Raw genomic sequence first — 19,239 nt, 5'->3', positions numbered from 1 at the left:
TTTTGCAATGATCACTTAATTGTGTGAGAAGAAGAGAATGCAGGTGAGGATGAGGATACTCCTCTCATGGTCAGTAGTGAGTCCACTGAATAGAGTGGCATGGCATAGGTGCAGCCTGTGTTTTGTTAAAAAGTCATAAAACTCTTAACTCTTCTTTGAGTGCTTTATGTGTGTATACACACACACACACACACACGCATAAGTATATTTCTACAGTTACTTATGAGATGATTCTTTAAATGTTTATATATATATATATATATATATATATATATATATATATATATATATATATATATATATATATATATATATATATATATATACTCGTTTCACTATCTACTTTGTATTATCGATATATAATATTGTGTTTAGTAGTTTAGGACTATTAAATGGATGTTACAAGAAAACTTTTAAACAATGATCAATTTTAGTGACAAAAAAATGTTAAAAGACCAATTTCCTAATTAAAAACCCATTCTTTTGGTTCTCAAAATGTTGGTAGCTAATGTTAGTAACTAATTCATAATAGAAACTATTTTAGTTATCAATGCTTAGACCATTTATTATTTTTTGAAACTATTTAAGTTGCCAATAATTTTTAGTTTATAAATTGGTACCTAAATTGATCACTATAGTGACTAATTATTTTGTCACCAAAATTGGTCATTGCTAAAGAATTTTCTTGTAGTGATAGTGGATGATATAGGTGATAATGTTAATTTTTACCATTATCCAAGCTATATTTTATTAGAAAAATCATCTCTTCCAAAACTTTTAACCTACTTAATCCTCAATTTTACCTTACTTTTGTAAATAAATACATTTTGGGTTACATTAATCTAAATATACCATTAATCCCCATTTTTGTGTCCTTTTTGTAGATGGGAAGCTTTGTTCCAAAAATCCAAACAAGTGAGTGATCATGAGTAGCAAGAAGAAGGCAAAAAGACACTAAATGTGGAAGAAACAGTAATCGCCTAGCGCCACAAAGACACCGCCAAGCGACACCTTCTTCCAGTGCCAAGCGCCAGGCGCCAGCCAGGCGAAAATCACCCTTCCAACAGCTCACCGCCTGACGGCATCTGGAGACCGCCGAGCGGTACATGCAAAGTTCAGCACTGTTTGGTGGCTTGCGCCTGGTGGTGAGAGGCTTCCGCCAGGCGGCAGTTTTCGTTGATGTGTCAAGTTTGCCCCTTTTTTTCTGTTTTCGCGAGGGGAAACGGATCTTTGGCATTTTGGAGGCACGAAGAAAACATTTGGAGAGCTTAGAGGAGTGCTAGGGCTTGTGGGAACAGCTCCATCTCCCTCTTTGTATCTCTTTCTCTTCCATCTCTTTCATTTGCAAGCTTGAGCTCTCCATGACAATGGAGAGCTAAACCCATTTTTTGTTGGGGTTAGATGTAGCCACAAAACTCTTGTGTAAATGCAAATGTTTTGATTATATACATGAATCTTTCATTAATTGCTAATCTTCTTGTTTCTTCACTTAATGCTTGCATTGATTTAGCCATCTATTGCATGATTTTTGGTTCATTGGGTGTGGAAATATCTTTTGAAACCTAGATTTGAAATAAGAAAACTCAATGGAGCTTGTACCTAGGAATGAGGCTTGACCCATTGGTTGTCTTAAACCTTAGTGCATAAAGCAAAATTTGCTTATTAAGAGTTCAAGGAATTGACTTTTAATAGGGAAATTTAGGCTCAATCCATTAAGGAATTAGGGTTTGAGTAAAATTGTTGGTTGACATTAGTATATTAATGAAGAGGATGTTAAATTGTAGTTGCATGAGAGCATAGTTGGTGAATTCTAACCCCGGCAATATCAAGTCATTTCATTTCTAATCTTTTTCATTCACTAAGTGCCTTTAACTTCCAAAGTTCAATTTTAATTATTTATGCAAAATTTAATTTCATACAAAACCCCAAATTATGAATTTATTCATTAGTTTAAATTAGTCACTACTTACGCAAATATTTAGTATACACGAGTCTCTTGGGAAACGATATCCCGATCTTACCGGTTACTACTTGCGCGACTTGGTACACTTGCCAAAGTCTTAACAATAGGTCCAACAAATCTCATTAGGATAGACTTCAAATGACTTTGGTATCATGTTAAAAAAAGTGAATTTTAAACATAACTCATAAAAACCAGCTTATAAGAGAATATTTGCATCTATTTATATTTTTTAAATTTGTCTTATCTTTATTTGATGTGAGATTTTTGGTTGTCTAGATTAGCAACATATGCGTGTACATTTTAAGTTTTCTTGGATAAGGGATTATTTAATTCCATAATAATTATTTTTATACTATTTTTGGAAAAATAGTTTTGTTATTATTCAATTTTCAATTGAAAATGTTAAATTATTACATGTAATATTGATTTATAAGGTTATGAATTGCCATCCCAAATGTGAACAACCAATTTTAGGAAAGGAAAATAAACTCACCCCAATAGATATTGTTCAAACTCATCCTCATTTTAACGGAGAATTTCCGTATTAAAAAGGTATGGATTTGAAGATGTGGATGTAATGTTTGTCTCGTCCTCATACCCACCATAATAATCATCTACGTTTGATCTCTGCTTCCGTTTAATTTATTAAAATACTCATAGTCTATTAGTAACTTTATATATATATATACACACACACTTTCTATTTTTTATTTCTTCTAATTATTTGATTTATCATGAAATGTATTCGCATCTTTAAGATATTTTTCTTCTTATCACAACATTTATGCAATTATGTTCAATTGATGTATGTCAGTTAAATGTTTTTTATTTCTCACATTTGAATATTTCTAACATTTTTTTTAATATTTTTACTTATTGTATATTTTCTTTTCACATGCGATAGTTTAACACTGTCAATTTAAGTGTTCAATATCATTTACTAGTAGTGGCAGAGGTCAGAAGGGCAGGCGGGGGCCACGACCCCCCTCCCCAAATTTTTTTAATTTTGTTTACTTTATTTTATATTTAATTTTTTTTAATTATATAAATGTTTAAATTTTTTAAATCGTATTTATCTTTTTAAATTAAATAATATTATATTAAAAAATAATAAAATTAAATTAAGTATTTATTTTATTGATTTTATAAAATACAATAATAAATAATAAAACATAAAATCAAATATATAAAGAAAAAAATTATTAAGATATTTTTTATTTTCTCTACCATTGTCTTTTAAGTTTATCATATGTTGTATTCTTCTCTCATCCGTATTTTTTTTTTACTAAACAAAAGTTAGACAAAAACTCATCATTTTTGTCCTCATTTTTTCATATCTTCTCTTTCATTAATAAATAAATAAAAAGTGTAAGTTTCTCTTGTCTCACTTGATAGAGAACTATTTGTTTAACATTTAGCATTAGTTTTATCTCATGATCTTTTTGTATATTCATTTTTTATTAATATATAGAAGAAGAAACAATATACTATGTGATCTTCCATAGTCAATTTTTAATTGTAACTTGATTATCATTGTTTTTTTTAGTAATTATGTTTCTCAACTTTTTATTAGATTATGATAAATTATTTTTTAGTTTTAAACTTATTTCTTAAATAGGTATATTGATGAAAAACAAAAGAATAAATTTATTTTATAAAATAGAGAAATTGTTGGTAAAGATGAAAACATGATAATATAGTTGCTCATTGCATAATAATGAGATGAAAGATTGTGAAGACTTTTTAAATCAAACGCACGTTAATAAAATGAAAGAGGAATATTTTGCAGATAATATGGTTATTTGCATCGAAAAAAGTTAACTGAAAATTTTATTATGATTCAATTACCATGAGTTCAAAAATATGAAAAAAATGATATACATTCCTTTAAATATATGTAATTTCTTTGATAGTTATAGTTATACTAGATTATGTATTCATTTTTATTGAATTAGTCACAATATTATTAAATATATAAATTTTGAATATATTATTTTGGCTCCCTAAAAAATTTTGGTGAAGATTTGCCATGTTTACTAGTAATGGCAGATCTTCTAAGGGACTATGGTGCCATGACACCCCCATTTTTTTTTTTTGAAATCTTTTAAATTTATATATTAGAATTTTTTTAAAGTTTTTTGAAAATTTTAAATTATATGTAGTATTGGAAATCGATGAAAATTAAATGTAATATATATTATAAATTGATAAAAATTAAATTAGGTGTCTTTTTACTTCTTTTATAAAGCATAACATTCAACGATAATAAATAATAAAATATAAAATCAATTATAGTAAAGAACAAAAATATTTATTAAGATATTTTTTTCATTGTCTTTTGAGTTTGTTAGAAAATGTACTCATTTCTCACTTTCATTGGGTTTTTTTTCAGAAGAAGTTAGAATCAAACTAATTATTTTTGCTCTTATTCTTCATATGTTCTCGTCCATCCTTGAACAATAAAAAAATGTAACTCTCTTATCTCACTTAGTAATGAAATATTAGTTTAATAGTTAACATTATTATTTTTTATCTCATGAGTCTTTATATATTATTTTTTATGAATATAGTGTAAAACTAATGCGAAAAAATAAGGACTAATATTCAGTCATTATCACTTTCATAAAAATCTTTTAATATTTTTTTTTTGTTTCAAACCCTTGCTCTATATCCTTTAATGTTAATGGTATAGTATACAATAGAAAAGAGGAGATTTAATGACCCAAAACACAAACCTATAAAATGTATAGAGTTCTCTGGTCATCACATAGTAGTTGTCACAATAAATTATTGTCAATGAATTACAATCAACATTTACGCAACAATTATAAAAATAATTGGCAAATGGACCATATTTATAGAAATAGTTGACCATGTGAATATCTCGTATTATCCTCACATATCATATATTTAGAAAATTTTCAACATTCTCCCACTTGGTCCATTTATCTCTTTATCAATCAATACAAAAAAACTAAATATAGTATTTGGTTTTTCATAATACAATATAAAATCAAGTTTAGTGACATTTTGTTATGACAATATTATATTAGTTGCATATAGTATCTTACTATTACGATTATTCTTTTTACAAAAGATGCAATAGACTCTACATATTACATTAGGGTTTGAAACAATCGATCTAGTATGGGCCATTAGTATAACAAGTAGCATTTTCTTTCACTCCTATTTATTTTGTCACTCTATATTCATCTTTTCCTCTCCATTTCTCTTTGTTTCATTTCACTTCTCTCTTTCATTCTTTTTTGTTTCACTTCACTTCAATGAAGAAGCTTAATGTAATCTTAATGTACTTGGACCCCAATTTTTTTATTTTACATTTATAAAATAATATACAAATAAAAATTATTTTTTATATTTTAATATATTTGTTCCCTTCAAAAATTTTAAATCTAGTTTGACCCTACACAAGAAATATGAAAATGTGTAAAAGGAGATGAGACGGTGAGAGATAGATGAATTGATTGGTTGAAGTAGAAACGATGATTATGGAATCTCTAAGTACGGAATAGATGACACACTTCACATCACACTCTTACTTTGCCAAATTATGCTTTCAGATCTTCTGTCTCTCCTAACTAAGTACCTTCCAAATATTTCTAAAATAATCATTTTCGAATCCATTTTAGACTCACTTATGCTTCTCTTTGAGAAAAGTAGAAGAAAAATTATGAAATGCAAGATAGAAAAATAAGAAAAATACCTCCACTACATGAAACTCGAATTTAGATTTTTTTTGTTAGATATTTTATGTTCTTTATCTATCATGCCTTCAAAATATACATATAAACACTAATTTTAACGTTTTAAATTTATTAAAAATAATTTTAGTATGTTAATATAAGTGTATTAATTCATTTTCTTACTTATTTTTAAGGGTTAAATATATTTTTAGTCCCTTAACTTTCAGTAAATTTTGAAATTAGTCCATTTTGAAACTTTGGACCAATTTAGTCCTTCATCTTTCGAAATACGTGGATTTAGTCCTTTTAATCAAAATTTTTTAAGTTTATTTAACATTTTAAGCGCGTTTCATAATAGTATTTAACTTAACATTAAAGTAAAAATGTGTCAATAAGTATAAACAACTCAAATACAATTCTGAAATGCGTACGAAACATCAAATAAATCTAAAAAAATTTGATTAAAAAGATTAAATCCACGTATTTTGAAAGATGAAAGACTAAATTGGTCCAAAGTTTCAAAATGGACTAATTCTAAAATTTACTGAAAGTTAAAGGACAAAAACATATTTAACCCTATTTTTAGTTGAAAGTAAATTTTTCTTTTTTTTCTTCTCTTTCAAATCAGCTCTCAATTCTTCCTTCTTTTTTCGCTTTCTTTCTGGGCATCCCTTCTTTCAAGACTTACAAACAAAAAGATTAAGGTTGTTTTATTGGAATTAAGAAATTCAATAACTTTTTCATTCAAATAAAAATCTTATGAAATTTCTATTTTACTCTTTTTCTCTTTCCACACACACAATAATACATATATAAATTATTTAAAATTAGTATAATAAAAAAAGTAATTAATGTTATATTTTTGTAAAATTACAAGTAAATGAAAGCAATTTTTTTTAAATATGATGAAAAAATATATATTGTTCAATTTATTTATTTTTATTCCGTATAAATTTTACATTCTAGTTTAACACATTTCTCACATTTTCTTCAGATTAGCGAGAAGAAAATGTTGCATTTATCTTCTTTCAGACTATTAGTCAATGGAATCCTTTTTTACATTTATCTTCTTTTCCTTGTCACCAAGATAGTGTTTAGTGGGAAAGAAAAAGAAGCATAAAAAATTACTTGTATATATTTAAGAAAAATATAAAAATAAAATATAAATTGAAATGAATAAAGAAAAATAACAAATTGTATTTCAAATAAACATGAAAATGATATAATTTAAAATAATGGGTTTCGATAAAGTCTTTGTCGGCTTGTGGTTTTTCTTAAAAGTAGCCATTTTTTTTGTTGATAAGGTAAGGTAGCCATTGAAGGCCATGCAAGTTGTCTTTCTGTACGTAATAGTTGATAGAGTTGTATATCACACAACGAAACTTGTCAAATTATATATAAAAAGAATGTTAATTTGTACTGTATGACTTATTGTCAAACCATCGGTAAGATAGATCAAGGACAAGCGATCGTAGGCCGCTCGCTATAGGAGGACTTTTCCTTGGGAGGTTGATGTGGCAATATCTTCCGAGTGATTTAAGGGAGCTCACAACCAAACGGCCCCCATGTTCATTTCCATTTAAACTTTGTCTCCACCTCTGTGGAGACATCCTCATCTATGAAGATGTCCGACAGGACGCACAACCCTCTGGTCGGGCGGCCACACCAAAACTGGACCAGTTAGTGAAAAGTGAATTAAAGTCATACAAGTCACTAATCAAGTTTGAAAAGCAATTGGGTCATGATTAATAAACCTTAATCACGGGCCCATACCAAAAACTATAAATAGAGGCCCAAGGTAAGTTGGTAAGGACTTTGAACTCGCATTTATTACAGCATTTATTACTATCTTTCGATCGAACTTGAACTAACTTAAGTATCGAAGTCTTTTAGACAGGTATCCCGATCACTCGATCAGCCGAGCGGGAGGAGAAAAGACACCAAATAGGAGAAAGAATTGAACAAGCTAGTTGAGGAGAACATCAGACAAAGGGACATAAGGATAATTCGAGTGTTAGAAATAGTTGTTTGGTCCTATACCCGAAACATATGTCTATGCCAAATTTATGATGCACTAACTTAGGAAATATAAGGATTTAAAAAAGAATGAGAGATAAAGTAAAACATGTCAAAGAAATTAGAAAAAATTATGATTTGTCATATCTTTATTAAGATAAATAGCATCGAAAAAAATAAAAGAGTACAATCTCTCAGGCCGAGGTATATATATCTTGTGTGTGACCGATAGCATGTGGAATAAAATGTCCAAGAAATTTCTCTAGGATAGACTTTTTAAGTCATGGCTCTGATACTATGTTAGAAATGGATTTTAAACCTAACTCAACCCTACAAAATCGGCATGTAAGGTGAGGTTTGCACCCCACTTATATATTATAAAATTGTCTTATCTTTAGTCGACGTGGAACTTTCAACAATTCATAGTAATAGTTTATTTTTTTTATCATTCAATTATAATTTAATAAATTGTGTGAATTATTCCTATTTTTTTATTCTCTCTCATGCATTTGAATCTCTTTCTATGTATGTATAAGGGAGTATATATATATACAAGAGTGGAGAAATAAATCAAATAGGTTTTTCACAATAATTTAATTAAAATATTTTGGTCACTTGAGATTAACTTTCCCCACCTTTCATATATGTTACGGAAAAAGTTTGTTTGACATTATTATTCATAAATATCAAACATTTGACACTTGATTTTTTAATAACATATTATATTATAAAAAAAAATATTAATTAATATTATAATAAAATATTAATATATTTTGAAAATTTAAGTTGGAGAATGATTTTACCTTAGTTTGTCATAATTTCTTGGATCAACAAATAATATTTTTTTAGTCTTCTAGGGAGATAATGTTAGTACTTACATTTTTGTGAGCATATAAAGTTCAAAGGTGTCATATTTTTTATAAGAAAAATTATTGTATCGAAAAGTTAACTAATGTTCCTTTTATTCATAGATAACAATAAAAGTGGTTTAATGTTTTATATCCATATATATATATATATATATATATATATATATATATATATATATATATATATATATATATTCATAATAGGTATAATTTGCCTATGTTTCAATTTTTATCATGTTTGGTGTAGTCTCCATCCTTTGTATTCATTTTTTTCTTTTTTATAATACTAAATTTTCATGTGATGTCAACGTTCATAATGATGTTTAACATAGGGTGGAAATAGAAAAAAATAAACTTAATTAGTAATTTGGTCTCTATGTTTAGACTTTTGATTTGTTTTGGTTCTTATATTTATTTTTTGCTCAATTAAGTCCTTATTTTTTGTAAAATGACTCAATGTAAGTGTTGAAATGTATCCGTATTGATAATGGTATTGAGTATCATGAATCTTTTGATGTTTATTGTAAATAACTTGGTATTGCATATGAGAAGATCGTTCCTAAAATTCCTCATATGAATGATTTAATGAGAGAAAAACATTACTTGAGAAGGTGAGATTTAGTTAATTACTTGAGAAGGTGAGATGTATGCTCTAAGATATTAAATTATCTAAACATTTCTGGAGTGAAATCTTATACACAACACAATGCGCATTATCAATCTCGCTACTTCTGTTATTCTGGACAATAAAGTGTCAGATCAAATCTTGTTTGACAAAAATATACAAAATTTATAAAATAAGAAAGTTATTTTATAGTCTACTATAAAACTTTGTTATGAAAAGATTCTATATTTGGTTTGTTAAAAAGATAACTATATTACTCTCATAAAATGAAAAGAAATTTAAATATCTTATAATTTAAATTACAAATTTTTATATTAATTTAAAAATAAAAAATGTATTTAATTTATAAAAAAAAGAATATATTTAGTTTTTCTTTTTAAATTATCGGAGTATAAATGTCCACCCCCAGTTTTAGTTGGGTGCGCCCCTAGTTATTGACATTTCTCTTATACACCTTTATACTCATTTCAATCATTGAGTTGCATATTTTGTTTTTGTTTTTGTTTCTTTATCTTAAAACTTAAATACTTGCTTTTATATCTCTTTCTACTTATTTCTCGCACCTCATTTCTGTTTTATACCTCTTTTCACATATTTGAAAGCGAACTTCATATATCGATCTATTGGAAAAGATGGGCATATAGAGTAGTAATTTTAGTTTAAAAATTTTCACTAAAACAGGATCTTATATTTACCATTTAATTTTTTTAGTATTTTTTTATATCCTTGATAAAAAAAAAATAATGTCAAAGTTTGTTTCTTTAAATATTATGGCACATTGTAAATCTCCATAGTGAATGAGGTATTTCTCTCTCTTTCTCCATTGACCACATGAATCTCCCTTAAATATAGAAGCATTAACAATTAAAAATCTTACTATATGATGCAGAAGAGTCAATTTATTTGAGTTTTTTTTTTCAATTTCATTCCTATCTCAAAGCATCTCTCAAATTAACTAATTTTCTTTTGACATTAGGATATCTGTCCACGTGCTTTGAAAGATGTCAAATATTCATTGGGCCTATGTTGTAGGACAGAAGCCCATTAACATGTCTTGTGAATGAATGACTTTGACCTAGAGAAGAAACCATATTATGAGGAGAGAGAAAGGGCTTTGACTTTATTAATTAAACATAAATCTTGTAATTCAACATTAATCAAGTATGAATCAATATTCCTTACAACTAAAATACAATAAACAATTACATTAAGCAAAAAAGAAGCAAACAAGCCTCATCTTCCTTTCTACAAAAATAGCCAAATTATTTTCACATAGTGGGTTTCCTTAAGGAGAGGGCTAAATTTTTTTTTTACATATTTTTTTTTCCTAAAGAAGAGAAAGAAACAAAGCTTATTTGTAGGAGATCACACACTAATTTTCTCAAAGTTTAACTGTGCATTGAGTTTCTAAAGTTTAAAATAAATTCGGTTTTGGTATCTCAAAACATTTTAGCTATTAATTTTTCAATATACTCCTATACATTAACTTAAAGAAACTAAAATGATTATTTTTTTATTTTATATTAGAATTTGAAAAACCAAAACCGAATTCACACTAAACTTTAGTGACTGAAAACATAGTTAAACTGGTATTGGGACTGTACTATGTTTGTAAGTTATGAGAAAGAAACAAAACATCCTCAAAATGATTGTGATGAAAGTGAGTGTCTTGTTCAGAAGTGTGATATGCATCTCCTGTGGCGTGCAGCCACAGTTTTCCTCTTCTGTTTTGTTTCTTCTTTCCAGCTTTTGGCAATGTCATGAGCCACATTAATTGCATCCAAAGAAGCACCAGAAAGGCCTCTCCTTGTGAATCCAACTGCATAAAGACCACCTTTTCCTTTCCACCCATTTGGAAAAGGGTTTCTTGGAGTTCCATCATTGGAAAAGAACTCATTTTCCTGATCAAATCAACCACCACACATAAACATTGCATTTTAGATATAACTTACACAGAGTCAAAAACTCATGCAACTCACTGCATTATCATCATCTGCATTTATGTTGTTTGTCCCTAGAACAGAAACATCATAATAATGTCTACAAATGTACTAAGCAACCATGTACCTACATAGATGCCTACAAATTTGGAGCATTTTCAGAATTCATTGAAATTGATTCTCCCCACACACAGACACACACCTTCCCTGGTCTTTCAATAGGGCCAGAACCCTCTGTGGGGGGCTCGCTCATAAAGGGTACAACAGAAAAAAAGTTTTACCCTTTTGCAGTGTTTACTTTGAAAGTTACTATGTAGTGTTATTTTTTGTAGTGATTACTTTGAAAATCATATTATTGAACTAAAAAAAGAAAGCACAGTGAGTGAATAGTGGAAGAAACATGTGTTTTACTTGTATAAAGAAAAGAAAAACAAAAACCAGCTGCCAAAACTAGCAATCTAACATGGTTTTTGGTTTTATAGAGAGAGAGAAAGTGCAGGGGTTAAACCCAAATGCAGGAGAAAGTATGAAGGACTAACCTTCAACCATGATGGTACATTGCTGTGATAACCAGTGGCAAGAACCACAGAATCAATCTGAAGAACTTGGCCATCAACAAGTTCAACTTTCCCTTGCAAGAACCTTCTGATTCCAGGAACCACTTTGATTTTGCCAGATCTAATTTTCTGAAGGGCCCCAATGTCCAACACAGGGGTCTTCCCTGCAGTGTGCTTGAATTCCAAAGGACCCACCGAAGGCCTTTTCAGACCATACTTTTCAACATTCCCCAAAATCAAACGTGCCAGAATCAGCAGTATCTTATCAACCATCCACAGAGGTAGCCTCTTCATCAACATCACAGCAACTTCAAAAGTAGATTTCCCAAAAACCTCTTTTGGCAAAACATGAACCTGATACATAAATCATCAAACAAAACAAACCTTAAATAATACACTTAAAACACATACTCAACTACTGTAAAATGCTGAGAGTTTTTAGCACTCACCGAGCTTCGAACCACCATTGAAGGTTTTGCATTGTGGTTACACAGATCAAGTGAGACCTCCATGCCGGAATTCCCGCACCCAACAACAAGCACTTTCTGTCCTGCAAAACCCTCTCCGGATTTATACTCACAAGCATGCATGACACGGCCACCGAACTCTCCCAACCCTTCAAACTCCGGCACCACTTTCTCAGAGTTTTCGCCGGTGGCAACCACAAGCCACCGGCAAATGTACTCAACCTCACACTCAGCAGCAGAAACCGAGGAGGGTCCTTTCCTTCTGCTGATGGTCTTGACCCTCCACAGGCCAAAGGTCTCATCGTACTTGGCAGACTGCACTGTTTCATTGAACTGTGGGGCTATGTTGAAGTGGGTGGCGTAGGACTCAAGGTAGCTTATGAACTGAAACTTTGTGGGGTACTCGGGGAAGTCCTCAGGGAAAGGGAAGTTCGGAAGCTGGCAGAACTGTTTGGGGAGGTGAAGCTTGAGGCGATCGTAGGTGCGGTTTTGCCAGAGAGAAGCAATGCAGTTTGCTCTCTCCAGGATTATGAATGGAACACCTTGGTCTTTGAGTCCTGCAGCCACTGCAAGACCCGAAGGACCAGCACCTACTATCACGGGTCCGTTCACCCAAATGCAACGCCTTGAGAAGAGATCCTCAGGGTCGAAGTTCTGAACCATTGGTGGCATGTTCAGACAAATGTCATGCATTTTTTGTTGTTGTTGTTGGCTTGAGACAACCTTTGATGTGTGTGAAAGAGTGTTGTTTAGAGGTGAAGATTATGTTGAGTTGATTGATGGTGATAGAGGGTGATGAAATTGACTTTTGATGAAGGATTTGTGTGAAGCGATAGAGAGAGAGATAGAGAGAAAAGAGAGAGATTTGTAGTTGAATTGAGGAGTGAAGAGGGTGAAGGGAAGCATGAAGGGTATAAATAGGGAAAGGGGTGGAGAGTTCAGAGGAGCATGTGTATGGAGATATCTAATCATTGAGGAATGAGATTAAACTCTACACAATAAAATAATTTTGTATAATAGTAGTGTATATATAATTGTATCCCTATTTTATTTACCGCTTAATAAAATGTATACTATTTTAAATAAAAATATATCGGTTTAATTAGTCAAATGTATCTGCTTTTATTCATAAGTGTTAATTTTGTACTTATTTTGAAAAAATGTGTTAGTGTGGTATTCACTTTTGTTCAAAATCCATTTTTCAAAAATTGAGATTCAATTGACACATTTTTAAAAATGAATACCAAACTGGCACATCTAAATGAATATAAATGTGGATATTATCTGACTAATTAAACCAAATATATCTTTTGTTTCAAGTTAAATTGCTTTGTTTTTCTTTTTCGTTTGTAATATCTTAATGTTTGAACATGAGTTGAAATCGTCGTGCATGGAATTGGACAGATGAAAGTTAAAGAAATTTATATATGATACATTAAGGGTTAAATATGTTTTTGGTCCCTCAAGTTTTAGCGAAATTTGGAATTAGTCCCTCATCAAAACTTTTGACCAATTTAGTCCTTCATCTTTCAAAATGCGTGAATTTAGTCCTTTTAACCAAATTTTGTTAAGTTTATTTGACGTTTCAAGCGCATTTCATGATAGTATTTAAATTATTTACACTGTTTGACACATTTTTTCTTCAATGTTAATTTAAATACTATCCTGAAATGTGCTTAAAATATAAGATAAACTTAACAAAATTTAGTTAAAAAGACTAAATTCATGCATTTTGAAAGATGAAGGACTAAATTGGTATAAAAATTTGATGAAGGACTGATTCCAAAATTCATTAAAACTTGAGGGACCAAAAACATATTTAACCCATACATTAATTTTATTGCGTTTAAGATGAGAATTGAGAAATATATATTTAGACGAAGGGAAAGTACAAGTGTTTTTAGTTAAATTTAGTTAAATAATATGAATTGGATTAATTTAATTTTAAATCATTTGAACAATAATAGTTAACACTACTTTATGTCATTTCATTCTATCTGTTATGATGAATATAAAGGTACACTTATATGGGGATTCTCAAATGATATGGTTGTGGGTCTCATTCTTGTTTATTACAACTAATATTTTATTTTTAAAGTTAATCTATTCATAATATGATTGATTTGATTGTTTAGCTTAAAAAGGGTAGATAACTGTACATGCAAAATATCAATTTATTATTGGAAGAGGAAAGCAAACCCATATGAACCCACAGGTTAAAAGGGTCATAGTTTTAGGTCATAATTTTTTTTTCTTCATAGTTCAGATGTCTGTGGATATTAGCATGTGCATTTTACTCTGTGTCAGGAACTAGATACTATCAATTTTTATAATTCTTTTCTATTGATTTTAAAATTTCAGTCTTCTGTTATTGCTTATTGATTGCCAAATCACTTATTATTTTATCCTTATAAAATAAATATTAAATAAAATAAATACATTCAAACATGATAAATATTTGTATAAAAAGCTAATTATAGTTTATAAGCACGAGAAACACTAAGAAATAAAAAAAAAGTGTTTGAGAATCAAAATTTTACTAGCCTCTTTTTTAATATTATTTTTAAGGGTTAAATATATTTTGGTCCCTAGTAAATTTTAGAATTAGTTCATTTTAAAAATTTTGACTAATTCAGTCCTTCATATTTCGAAATACGTGGATTTAGTCCTTTTAATCAAATTTTGTTAGGTTTATTTGATATTTCATATGCATTTTAAGATTGTATTTGAGTTGTTTATATTGTTTTACACATTTTTGCTTTAATGTTAAGTCAAATACTATTATAAAACGCGTTTGAAATGTCAAATTAAATTAACAAAATTTGATTAAAAGAACTAAATTCACGTATTTCAAAAGATGAAAGACTAAATTGCTCCAAAATTTTGAAATTGACTAATTTCAAAATTTAGTAAAAGTTAAGGACCAAAAACATATTTAACCCTATTTTTAATAAAAACTAGTTACAAATAAAGTTGGGGATACATGTCTATTAACTTATAACATATTTAAAAGGGTTAATTTTTAAAATTTTGAATAAAGAGAAGTACAATAAAACCTAACTAGATTAAAAGGAACATTCTAGTAATCCTTGTCAAATGCTAATCAACACAAGATTTCAACCTAATCCATCTCCATCTCCAAGGTCAACTTGTCAATTTTCAAGATTCAACAAGTAGTGCATCATTTAAGCAACTGCCACATGTTTGTACTTGGTGAAAAGTTGGGGCAATTAATAGTTGATTTAGGGTTACCCTTCATAAATTTTCATGTTGAAAGGGATTGTTCATCATGGTGGCTTTTTCTTATTTTTGGGAATATTTAGATGTATTATATATGTACTCTAGCAAGTTCTTGGTCAAGTATTATTTTGCCTGTTTTTGTGGTTAAGGGAAATGAATGAAGAGAAATTTGGAAGCTTCAATTGGGGTATATATGTCACATAAATATACACATGATGGTGATCACACATTAGTATATCATAATGTTGATGCCACAAAAGTTATCAACATGTTAGGGTTTATCACTTGAATTGATGGAACAAACAAATTTGATAGTTCTATTTTGTAGTGACACCTTGCAAATAGATTGAAGTTTTTAGTGACATGAGAGTACTATCCATTACCAAAAATTCTTCACCTTCTTTGATGAATTATTCCAAATTTTTGTTTTGCCCATTTTTCTAGAGACTTCAAAATGATTATCTAATAACTTTCCAAGTTCCAATATGGAATGTATAGTGAGACTCATTAAAGCGACAAGGTTTGTAATCAAAATCGAATGAAGAAAGCCTCAGTTCTCACTGTCCCCAAAGAACTTCAGGTAGTTTTTTTTTTCTATTATTGTTCTTTTTTACTTTATTTGTTTATTTATTTCAAACCCAAGAATTTCTAATTATTTCAAATTCACGTGAAAGAATCATTTGTGCACTTTTTCGAGAAAGGATAAGATTTACTTTCTTTCCTTTATTTAGTAGTTTTCTACTTTGAAAGGAGATAAAATAATACGTAAAACACACATGTCTTGCAATCTTTCTAAATTAGAGAAAAACAAAGAGAATTTCTTCTGGGACAAAAATAGATATAAATATTATTGTTATAATATCTTTTCATTAAAGTATTTATTTCGTTTTATATATTTATTTATTTATTTTATATAAATAATGTGAGAAAATAATTGTTTTTACTTTCTTTTCTTATATAATTTTTCTTATCAAATGACCTATTAGTAAGGATAATAACGTGGGTCAGCCTACAAAAAAAAAATATAGGACAGGTTGAGTATTTCAATTTGCTGGTCCGCTTAGGCTTACTATGTGGGTCAACAACGGATTGATTTGCATTTGATCTGCATAGTTTACATTATCTAGTTCATCTAGAAGTAACTTCTTCTTTTACATTTTTTCTTCTTTTAGTCTAATTTAAAGTCATTTTTATTTTTAATAGACCTATACTTAAAAATTTAAAATTATATAATTGTGAATATTACTTATTTTAAGAAATGAACTTATAAAAATTATTATTTCTATTAATTTAATTAAATAAAAATAAAGTTATTAAAATCTTATGTGGATCACAATCCGGTTCACAAACCCGCGGACCAAACATTATGTGAGGCGGACAAAAGAAATTAGTCATATTTTTTATGCGGGACGGACCGACCAACTCTTTTTTTGTAAGCCAACTGCGAGACAAGCCAAAATGGGACGGATCGGTTTGCATTGTCATTCCTACATAATAGACTACGAGGAAATTTTGATTTTATCTTTCTTTTTATTATTTATAAAATTTTACACATTTAACTTATACAAAAAAAAAAATCAATATCGTAATGTCAACATGAAAGTATATCTTTTTTGAAATTTATAACACAGTAGTACTAAGTAAATTTTAGTAGTTATTTATATATTTATGTTATTAGATTAGATACAACATTGATTTGTACATTTTAGTCAAAGAATGTGGAAGTTATTACAAGAATGTTAATACTTAAGTATCAAATAACAACATCAGTCATTCGGCATAACTTAACTTCCAAGAATTTTTTTCAAAGAAACAATAGTTAGACAAATGTATAATTTATTTCCGATACAAAATTAATATTATTTGTCATAATAAAGTAATAAAAGATTGTTAAGGCATACATAAGTTTTATATGACAAAAATAACATTTAATATGAAAATAATATGCAAGTACTAATATTTTAATAATAATATGTTTTTGTATGTCTAATAAAGTTGTCGAGTGTGAAACAATTTTAAGACAAAAATAGAGTTTAATGTAAGATGCTAACTATAAAATAGACAAAAATTTTAAAGAGGACAAAGTGCTAGACATATATCAATACGAAACAAATTATCTATAAATAGGAGACCTGGTCCCTTAAATTCGTATTCAAAAATACGATTTACTGACACAAAAATTTAAATCATGTTAAACTGATACAATATCAAAAGTCATATCAATGTCTATGCTGGTTAAATTATTTTAAAAAAATTCTAGTTATATTAGAAACACATTCCAATAGTTGGAATCCTAAATTTTAAATGAGATGAAGTTAAAGTCTATGTAGGGGTAACTCAATTGTCTCACAAAATTTAAAAGAAAACTGGAAAATGGAAGAAGACTTAGGCACTCAATTGGCCCACGACTGCAACACACCTATGATGGTGGAAGGAAATGTTGAATGTATGAAAAATTGAATTCTAACACCAATCCATGTTCAAGACAAGGAACTTCACGTGCCCTCATCAATGTTTAATCTGGTTTTCCCTTCAGATTAATGAATCACCAAAGAGGCTTGCACCAGTGGGGAGGAGGACGACAGTGTTAAAAGGGAAAGTGAATTCGTTATGTAATTGCACAATTTTAGTCTTAAGGAAGTTGCACTTTATTAATGGTCCAATGCAATCAATATTTCCAACAAGTATACTAAATATTTTGTAATACAACAAGTATCATATCCACAGGGATTTGGTAGAACATACATGGTCTAAATTAATTTGATTTGAATGAAACAATGCTTGGTTTGCATAGAAAATATGAGAATAAAGATTTACTTATGAAAGATAACGTTGATTTAAAGTAATTAATAAAATTGGATTAAAAACATATTTGAATAAAGGTTGAGTTCAAAGTTAAAAAGATGTGTTGAAGCTAGATTTTACCACTTTGTCATTCTTTGTATCGATATTCAATCATCATTTACAAAGATGTCATCCATATTCTGGGAGTTCTCTTTAAATATAACTCTAGGTCCATTCATGGTCCCCAAAGTCTAGGATCATCAAATTTCAGTATAATTCCTCAATGTTTTGCTTGAATGAATCACCTACACTAAGATCAAGACTCTATTACCGGCCAAAGCCTTAGATTTATTCCTAGCATAAAAAAACATAATGAGAATCAGTGTGACCACAACTTGAAACCAATTTTTACTTAATCCCAAGCTAGTGAAATAAGATAAGTGACCAGTTCATTCAACAACAAATATAAACTAATTCATAAACATGTAATGAAAGCATACTTTGGTAAATATAACAGTACCAACACAAGAGTGTTTCAAAGGGTTACATTCTTGCTTCAACACTTGAAGAGATTTAGCTCCGCACAATAGATGGAAACAATATAATATATTGAAGATTCATCATCTCTTTTTTACCTTCAAATAATGTTCATTAAGCACAAGGAAAATGTCTACAAAAGCTCAATAAGAGTCTCTCAAAAGAACCCTTCTCAAAGTCCGTCTAAATTGGGGTGTAACTCTGTTTTTATAAATTGTCCAGGGCAATGCACTTGTGCCTCTAGCTGTAGAGGTTTGCTTCCTAACTGGGATTCTTTTATGGCTCAGGCCTCATGTTATAGTGTTGCAACTCCTGAGATAACTTCCTAAAAAAGGAGTCTCAATGGCTTAGCCTCAGGTTTAGTGCTTGAGGTTTCCCTCTTCAATGGATTTGCTTTTTCAACTCAAGTCTCAATCTGTTACTCAGCTACACTAGTGTTGCTTGAAATTCATTCATTTTCTTTATTTTTCTACTTTGACTCTATTAATATTGGAAAGTGTAAAACAAGCTAAACCGTGATGATTTATATAGAAATTC

At 29.2% G+C, this 19,239-nt stretch overlaps 1 protein-coding gene across 1 annotated transcript; it reads right to left on the bottom strand.

Annotated features, from left to right (window-relative positions):
• Positions 1–10,339: 10,339 nt before the first annotated feature.
• Positions 10,340–13,009, bottom strand: LOC114189646 (probable indole-3-pyruvate monooxygenase YUCCA3). The gene is made up of 3 exons (XM_028078273.1): positions 12,124–13,009; positions 11,657–12,028; positions 10,340–11,078 (listed from the first exon to the last, which is right to left on the bottom strand). The coding sequence occupies exons 1-3, from the start codon at positions 12,832–12,834 to the stop codon at positions 10,851–10,853; spliced, it is 1,311 nt and encodes a 436-aa protein (XP_027934074.1). The 5' UTR covers positions 12,835–13,009; the 3' UTR covers positions 10,340–10,850.
• Positions 13,010–19,239: the final 6,230 nt, after the last annotated feature.

Source organism: Vigna unguiculata, chromosome 7, assembly GCF_004118075.2.
Source record: "Vigna unguiculata cultivar IT97K-499-35 chromosome 7, ASM411807v1, whole genome shotgun sequence".
In the NCBI taxonomy this organism is placed as follows: Eukaryota; Viridiplantae; Streptophyta; class Magnoliopsida; order Fabales; family Fabaceae; genus Vigna; species Vigna unguiculata.
The sequence above is the reverse complement of the archived record's forward strand: the minus strand, read 5'-3'. Positions and strand labels throughout refer to the sequence as shown.

Coding starts and splice junctions, on each gene's coding strand:
- LOC114189646 (XM_028078273.1), bottom strand. CDS start 12,834: ATGCATGACATTTGTCTGAACATGCCACCAATGGTTCAGAACTTCGAC. Junction 12,029..12,123: donor CAATGGTGGTTCGAAGCTCG/GTGAGTGCTAAA, acceptor TTTATGTATCAG/GTTCATGTTTTGCCAAAAGA. Junction 11,079..11,656: donor ATGTACCATCATGGTTGAAG/GTTAGTCCTTCA, acceptor TGATTTGATCAG/GAAAATGAGTTCTTTTCCAA.